Here is a 9,163-nt window from a genome sequence, read left to right on the forward strand (position 1 = left end):
CATGCCAAAGGTGACACATGACCACCTATGGGGTTCCGCTCCGGATTAACTGTTCGGGTTTTACTCCCTTTGCCTTGGTCTCTCCCGAGACGTCCACAAGGCAGTGGGGTTGTTGGGGCCCCTACACAGGTGTAGGATGGTGCCGGTGGGAGGAGGGGATGCGAGGGGGAGGGTGGAGAGAGGGGGGTGCGAGGGGGAGCTGGGAAGGGGGCTGTAAGGGGGTGGGGGCTGCAGGGGAAGGATGTGCGGGGTTGAAGATGGTGCGAGGGGGGGCGGGCTGGGACAGGGTTGTGAGGGGGTGAGCTGAGAGGGTGCAGCAGGGAAGGGGACGGGGGGTGGAAGGGGGGGGAAAAGGGGGGGGAGGGGAAGCGGGTGCAGGTTTCTTTATTTTCTGCATAAAAGTGTCTCCCACGTCAGTAACTACAACTTTTAAATCTTCAATACTTAATTTAACGTATTATGGGATATGTCTCCCTGCTCTGCAACTCCTGAGCATTAAAGTTGGCCATGTCTTTTGTTTTTACCAACGTGGAGAAGAATGAACCTCTACGTGTCTCTGGTTAGGCCCCAACTAGAAAACTGCGTCCAGTTCTGGTCACCACTCTTCAGGAAGGATGTGAGGGTCCTTGAGAGGGTGCAGAGGAGATTTACCAGAATGGTTTCAGCGGTGGAGAATTTAGTTACAAGGTTAGGTTGGAAAAGCTGGGTTTGTTCTCCATGGAACAAAGGAGATTGAGCGGAGATTTACTAAAAGTGTGCATGATTATGACAGGCTTTGATAAGTTAGATAAGGAAAAGCTGTTCCCATTAACAAATGTTACAAGGACTAGGGGACACAGATTGAAAGCTTTGGGCAAAAGATGTCGGGGGAATATGAGGAAACACTTTTTTACACAGTGGGTGATAATGACCTGGAACTCACTGCCCACAAGGGTGGTGGAAGTGGAGACGATCAATAACTTCAAGAGGAAGTTGGATGGTCATCTGAGAGAAATAGACTTGCAGGGCTACGGGGATCAAGCCAGGGAGTGAAACTTACAACATAACTACGTGGAGAGCTGGCACGGACTCGACAGGCCAAATGGCCTCCTTTTGTGCTGTAAATGATATGAGAAAACCCGTTAGCTTAATTTTCCACAAATCTCTTGTCTAACCTGCTGTTTCAGCTGCTGGCTTCAAACCCCCAATTTCTTATTGACAGGTGGTAAGGGGTGTGGGTCATTCGCACTGTTTAACTAAACACGTTTGTGGTCAGTTGAAAGGTAAAGTGATGGGTTAGTCCTTTGAGTATCTTTTGGTCAAATAAACAAATAAATGACAGGTTTTATCACAGGGTGAAAACAGAAGATTAAATATTTATTTTTTCACGATTCCCAAAATGGTGGTAACCTCATTCACATCCTCATTCACTCACACACTCATACACAAGAATAGAAAGGAAAAGGGGTAAGTAGGTTGGTGTTCGTGGTTTGCAGTAAACTTGTTGGAACTTCTATGGTGGATGGGCTTTTTCATTTAAAGTTGCAGGCCTGGGTTGCTTGTAGACTTGAGCTTGTTGAGATGTTTGTAGATTTTCTGATGGTTAAGATTTCAGAATTGAGTTGATGGTCATTTTAAATTCTGTGCTGTGGTGTAGCAGGGTTCACCTGCCTTGGCTGGGCTGCTTTCAAAGGTGTCAGCTGGATGACTTGCTGAGATCTCTCTCCCTCTCCCCAGAGGGCTGCTTTTTTAAGGTAAGAAATCTCTCATTAGCTTCTGTTAGGAGACACTGGTCTTCTTCCCTGTGGTGACCAACAATGGACCAGGATGTGGTTATTTCACACCTTTGTTGTTTCAGAAGAACCTATTCAATTGAAAAATGTCCCTTGATGGTTCAGGATGAGTGTAATTGACACCTCTTAGCTTGAAATGTATCCTTTTGTCCTTGCCAGACAGGAAGACAGTTTGAATATACTGTGTGACCTTCAGTAACCATTTTCTTCCAGCAAGTTATCCACATTTTTAAAAGCCGATGTTTTATAACTCTTCAATTGAGTTCTGTATTTTCAATCGCTGCACTCCACATGAGCATGACATAATGCACACATCTCTCAAGGTCGACAAATAATGTTGTGAAGAGATAGCTGGTGAAAAATGGGTGTATTCATAGGATAGCTGACATCAAGTCAAAGGAGGGGACAATAGAACAACAAAGTGATTCCTGACAACGCAGCAGACCGCTGACATCATCAGAGTGCACCAAGATGCACAGACACGCAGCTACATCTTACCAGGACTAAGTGGCGCATGCGCGGGATGATGTCATCGTGCAGCACTAATGTCATCGCGTATCGGTGCCTGGTCCATCTTCGTGCGTGCGCTTTGAAGCATCATCGGGTATCCAGCACCCCCCTCCCCCCCCTCCCCCCGTAGGAAGTGGCTGAATGGGAGACTTTGAGGCTGGAGCTTGATCACCTCGGCAACTCCCTCCAGACCTCGAAGCTTCCTCCCCTCAGTTGCTCGCTCCAGAACTCGCTGCTCCCCCCTTACCCAATTGTTACTCGCTTTGTACCACCCCGCTCTCTGGCTGCCAGCTCTGGGCTGCACCGCTTCCCTCCTCTCGGCCACTTGCTCCGGAGAGTGGGGTGGCGCGAGCGGGGAACAATTGGCCAGGGGAGTGGGGGGAGCGTGAGCAGGGAACAATTGGCCAGGGGAGTGGGGGGAGCAGTAAGGTCTGGAGAGAAGGGGTGGGGGTGGGCGCGAGTTGCTGAGGGGGGAGAGCGGCCAGTGGGACAGGAGCTAGTAGCTGCATTTGTCCTAGTCAGTCATATAAACAAATCGCAATAATGAATTGGCAGTACATTTTATAATCTGCCCGATTTTCGATCGGGGTGAAAATTCACTATTTTCTGATGGAAATTCAAGCATAGAATTACTTTTGCATTTCATAGGATTTCTGGAATATTAAATGTTTCTGAGGATTACAGTTAGTATCCGATAACTACATAGTAGCATATTACTGGGCTTCCATCCAACTTAATGTAAGGTTAGTTTGCTGGAACAATGTCGCCATAAGCATTTCCTGTGATAAATTGAGCAGCACCATCTTTAATCCTGGCAGCTGACTGAACGTCGCAGACACTGACGTTCCAGTTGAAGAGCCTCTATTTGCGCATGTGCAAGCGCTGCGCCACCTAGTGGTTGTATTGTCAGCAAACGCAGCCTGAGAACAATCAGAAAGTTTGCTCAACGAGCTGGGCTTTAAGGAGCATCTTAGAAAGTGAGGTGGAGAGGCTGAGGGGGTCAGGCAGGGAGTTCCAGAACTTAGGACCTGGACAGCTGAAGGGCCGCTGCCAATAGCGAGGCAAAAGAAATGGGGGCTGCACAAGAGACCCGAGTTAGAGGAACATTCTCAGAGTGTTGTAGGATTGGAGGAGGTTACAGAGATGTGTAAACGAAGGCCATGGAAGGATTTGAACACATGGATGAAAATTTTAATGATCAGGTGATGATTTAAAAATTATGAGATAAAGGGGGCAGTAGCAGCATGGATACAAAATTGGTTAAGGGTTAGAAAACTGTTGGTTCCCATGGTTCAGCACTAGAACCACTGGTGTTTTTGATGCACCTTAATGACTTGGAATTGGATGTGCAAGTGCAGGGAACAATTTTGAAATTTGCAGGTCACATGAAACTTGGAAGTATAGTTAATGGTGAGGAAAATGATAATAGACATCAAGAGATCAGAGACAGGCTGGTAGAATGAGTGGGCACATGGCAGCTGAAATTCAATACAGTAAACTGTGATGTCTGGAATAATGAGGAGAGACAATACAAGCTGATGGTACAATTTTAAAGGAGGTGCCAGAACAGAGAAGCCTGGGGTGTTAGTGAACAAATCTTGGACAGTGGCAGGACAGGCTAACAAAGCAGTTAATAACACATATGGGATCCTGGGATTTATAAAAAGAGACATAGAGCACAATAGTCAGGAGGTTATACGAAACCTATATAATACCAGTTCAGCCCCAACCATACTGTCCAATTCTGGACACCACACTTTAGGAAGAGCATGAAGGCTTTGTAGAGGGTACAAAAAGATTTATTAGAATGGTTACAGGGCTGAGGGATTAATGTTACAGATATACTGTAGAAACTGGAGTTGTTCTCAGAAGAGAAGGCTAAGAGGAAATTTGACAGTGGCGCTTAAATTATCAAGACTTTGAACAGAGTAAATAAAAATAAACTGTTTCCAATGGTTGAAGATCAATGACCAGAGGACACAGAATTAAGGTGATTGGCAAAAGAGTCAGAGGCAGCATGAGGAAAAACTTGCTTCAGAGAGTATAAATTCAGGGGCCTCTCAGTGCTGCTTGTCTACATTGAGTGCTGCTGGAGGGCACAGAGTGTGAAGCAGGGAGTTTGGTCAGTGAGGGAGTTCGGTAAAGAGGGCAACTGTAAAGTAATTGAGAAAATAATTTAACTTAAATTAACAGAATAAAGAAGGCAGGACAAGTGATGTGTCGCGACTGCAGTATGTGGGAGCTCCTGGATGCCACGGCAATCCATGGCCATCACATCTGTAGTAAGTGAGTGCAGCTTGAGAAGCTTCGGCTCAGAGTCATTGAGCTGGAGGCCGAGCTGCAGACACTGCAATACATTTGGGAGGGGGACACTTTGTTACCTGGACACTTTGTTCCAGAAGGCAGTCACACCCCTTTGGTCAGTGGTCAGGGACAGGAGGGTGTAACTGCGAGTCAGACAGGTAAAGAGATCAAGAAGGTGGGAGTGGTGGAGGCACAGCCCTTGCAATTGAGCACAAGTTCAAGGTTCTTGCAGCTTGTATGGAAAAGAGCGAGGGCTGCAGTGTGGATCAGCAGATTGACCATGGCACTAGGAAGCCATTCAAGTGGGAGGAGCAAAAAGGAAAGTAGTGGTAGTCGGGGACAGTATAGTGGGGGAGATTGACACTGTTCTCGGTAGCAAAGAGCGAGAGTCCAGAAGGCTGTGTTGCCTGCGCCGTGCCAGGGTGCGTGACATCGGTACAGGAGAGGAGCTTACAGTGGGAGAGGGAGGATCCAGTCGTCGTGGTCCATGTAGGTACCAATGATGTAGGCAGGACAAGGAAGGAGGTTCTGCAGAGTCAGTATGAGGAACTAGGCACCAAATTAAGAAGCAGAACGTCAAAGGGAATAATACTGGGGGAGGTGGTGGCATAGTGTTATTGTCAGTGGACTAGTAACCCAAAGACCCGACGTACTGCTTTGGGGACATGTGTTCGAATCCCACAAAGGCAGAAGGTGGAATTTGAATTCAACTAAAAAATCTGGAATTAAAAGCTAGTCTAATGATGGCCATGAAAACATCACTAATTGTCATAAAAAAACATCTGGTTCACGAATGTCCTTTAGGGAAGGAAATCTGCTGTCCTTACCTGGTCTGGCCTACATGTGACTCCAGACCCACAGCAATTTGGTTGACTCTTAAAATGGCCTAGCAAGTCACTTAGTTGTATCTAACTGCTACAAAGTCAGTAAAGAATGAAATTAGACGGACCACCCGGCATTGACCTCGGCATCGGAAACGACAACGGCAAACCCAGCCCTGTCGACTCTGCAAAGTCCTTCTTAGTAACATCTGGGGGCCTGTGCCAAAGTTGGGAGAGCTGATCCACAGACTAGTCAAACAACAATCTGGCATAGTCACACTCAGAGAATCACATCTTACAGATAATGTTCCAGACATCACCATCCCCGGGTCTGTCCTGTCCCACTGGCAAGACAGACCCAGCAGAGAAGGCGGCACAGTGGTATACAGCCTGGCCCGGGTATAAAATTAAAACCCGACCTGGGCCAGACCTGACCACAGCCAACCCGAGCCGTTTAATTTTTTTTCGCACCAAACCCAATCTGACACGAATATTCTTCATTTGTTCCAGCAGCAGGCTATTTCTGCAGATGGAGTTGTGGGGAATCATGGGTAAGCCTGATCCCATGACTTCCCAGAAACAGCACTGTCCAGCCCGATCCGAGCCCGAGTACTGGACTCGGAATTTCGACCGGACACAAACCCGACACATGCAGTCAGGTCTATTTGGGTTCGGGTCGGGTAGCCAGGCATTACAGTGGTATGCAGTCAGGAGGCAGTTGTCTGGGGAGTCCTCAACATGGACTCCAGATGCCATGAAGTCTCATGGCGTCAGGTCAAAGATGGACCTCCTGCTGATGACCACCTACCGGTCTCCCTCAGCTGATGAATCCGGACTCTTCCATGTTGAACAGCACTTGGAGGAAGCACTGAGGGTGCAAAGGGCACAGAATGTATTCTGGGTGGGGGACTTCAATGTCCATCACCAAGAGTGGCTCGGTAGCACCACTACTGACCGAGTCCGAAAGGACATAGCTGCTAGACTGAGTCCGCGGCAGCTGGTGAGGGAACCAATAAGAGGGAAAAATATACTTGACTTTGCCCCCACCAATCTACCTGTCGCAGATGCATCTATCCATAGCAGTATCACCGTACTAAACGGAATAGATTTCAAACAGATCAATACAAAACTGGGCATCCATGAGGTGCTGTGGGCCATCAGCAGCAGCGGAATTGTATTCAACCACAATCTGTAACCTCATGGCCCGGCAGATCCCCCACTCTCCCGTTACCATCAAGCCAGCAGACTAATCCTGCTTCAACCAAGTGTGCAGGAGGGTATGCCAGGAGCAGCACCAGGTGTACCTGACAATGAGGTGTCAACCCGGTGAAGCTATAACCCAGGACTACTTCTGTGTCAAACTGCATAAGCAGTATGCGATAGACAGAGCTAAACGATCCCACAACTACGGATAGGATCTCAGCTCTGCAGTCCTGTCACATCCAGTCGTGAATCGTGCTGGACAATTAAACTACTAACAGGAGGAGGTGGCTCTACAAATATCCCCATCCTCAATGATGGGGGAACCCAGCACATCAGTATGAAAGATAAGGCTGAAGCATTTGTAACAATCTTCAGCCAGAAGTGCTGAGTGGATAATCCATCTCACCCTCCTCCCAGAGTCCCCAGCATCACAAATGTCAGTCTTAAGCCAATTCAAGTCACTCTGTGTGGTATCAAGAAATGACTGAAGTCACTGGATACTGCAAAGCTATGGGTCCTGACAACAGTCCGGCAATTATACTGAAGACCTGTGATCCAGAACTTGCCTCGCCCCTAGCCAAGCTGTTTCAGTACAGCTATAACACTGGCATCTACCCGGCAATGTGGAAAATTGACCTGGTATGTCCTGTACATAAAAAGCAGGACAAATCCAACCTGGCCAATCACCACCCAATCGGTCTACTCTCAATCATCAGTTATGTGATGGAAGGTATCGTTGACAGTGCTATCAAGCAGCACTTGCTTATCAATAACCTACTCTGTGACGCTCAGTTTGGGTTCCGCCAGGGCCATTCAGCTCCTGACCTCATTTCAGGCTTGGTTCAAACATGAACAAAAGAGCTGAACTCAAGAGGTGAGGAGAGAGTGACTGCCCTTGACATCAAGGCAGCATTTGACTGAGTATGGCATCAAGGAGCCCAAGGAAAAGTGAAGTCAATGGGAATCGGGTAAAACTCTCCACTGGTTGGAGTCGTACCGAGCGCAAAGGAAAATTCCCAGCTGACAGAAGCTGGGTATTCTGCAGCAAGTAACTCACCTCTTGACTCCCCAAAGCCTGTCCAACATCTACAAGGCACAAGTTAGGAGTAAGAGGAAATGCTCTCCACTTGCCAGCATGGGTTCAGCTCCAACAATACTCAAGAAGCTCAACCCCATCCAGGACAAAGCAGTCTGCTTGACTGGCATCCCATCGACAAACATTCACTCCATCCACCACCGAGGGAGGTGCACAGTGGCAGCAGTGTGTACTATCTACGAGAAGCACAGCAGCAACTCACCAAGACTCCTTCGACAGCACTTTCAAAACCTGCTATTTCTACTACCTAGAAGGGTAAGGGCAGCAGATGCTTGGGAACACCACCACCTGCAAGTTCCCCTCCAAGTCACAAACCATTCTCACTTGGAACTATATCACCGCTCCTTCACTGTCACTGGTGCAAATTCCTGGAACACCCTTCCTTACAGCACTGTGGGTGTTCCAAACCCACATGCACTGCAGCAGTTCAAGAAGGCAGCTCACCACCACCTTCTCAAGGGCAATTAGGCATTGGCAATAAATGCTGGCCTGGCCAGCGATGCCCACATCCATGAATGAATTATAAAAAAAATCCTCCTGACTATAGAATCTCCCACCACTACACTCTCCTATTCCTGTGCTCCACCTGTCTCTCACCCCCACTCACTCGTGGTGACCTCCTGCTCCCTGGTGTCACACTGTTGCAGAGGAAGATCCTTCTCCAAGCCACTGTCTCTATCCATCTTTCAGTCCCCAATAGCATGTATCTACTGGACAGTTCCAGTACTCAGGGGCTCACTCCACCTGTGACTGCAATATCCCTCTGGATGGTCACTCACCTCCCTCTTTCTACTCAGCCCATTCTGTTCCCTCTTGCTGTGTGAGCTGCAGGTTCTTGCACAAGATCAGGTCAGAGATGATATTTTCAAGTATTTTGTGAACCTACCTGTATCCATTCTCATTCTTTTTGAAGATGTTGGATCTTCTCCCCTATTTGGACATTCAGCCATGGTGGTGACAGGTGTTCCCAGATTCTGGTTCTCTGTAATAAAGGTAAAATTAATAATAGGGTTAGACAGAAATACTAAAAAGAGAATGTTGCCTAGTTAAACATGATATCAGTCCCTCCTCCCCATCAGTATAACAGCTGTTATCTCTGGGATCAAGCAGCAGGTGTGACCCAGAAAGCTGCCCTGAGTCCCACTGAGCTCCATCACCCTGTTCCAGATGGACGCCCTTCACCGAGACTCTGCACTAGAAGTGGGAAAGACAGTGGTGTAATGATAATGTCACTGAACTAGTAATACAGCAGCTGGTGGAATTTAATTCAATAAATTAATAACAATCTGGAATTAAAAGCTAGTCTCAGTAATGGTGCCATAAGAACATAAGAAATAGGAGCTGGAGTAGGCCATTCAGCCCCTCAAGCCTATGAAACTATCATCGATTGTGGTAAAAACCCATCTAGTTCACTAATGTCGTTGAGGGAAGGAGATCTGCCATCTTTAGCTGGTCTG

General features: G+C 47.6%; 1 protein-coding gene across 1 annotated transcript in view; it reads right to left on the minus strand.

Moving 5' to 3' along the window:
- LOC137345173 (NACHT, LRR and PYD domains-containing protein 3-like) overlaps positions 1-8,683 on the minus strand; it is a 113,544-nt gene extending 104,861 nt beyond the window's left edge. The window contains exon 1 of the mRNA XM_068008638.1: positions 8,593-8,683. Within this exon, the coding sequence (XP_067864739.1) occupies positions 8,593-8,656 (64 nt within the window). The 5' untranslated portion in view covers positions 8,657-8,683. The remainder of the gene's footprint in view (positions 1-8,592) is intronic.
- Between the last annotated feature and the right edge of the window lie 480 nt (positions 8,684-9,163).

The sequence above is a fragment of the Heterodontus francisci genome, chromosome 28 (assembly GCF_036365525.1).
Source record: "Heterodontus francisci isolate sHetFra1 chromosome 28, sHetFra1.hap1, whole genome shotgun sequence".
NCBI classification, from domain to species: Eukaryota; Metazoa; Chordata; class Chondrichthyes; order Heterodontiformes; family Heterodontidae; genus Heterodontus; species Heterodontus francisci.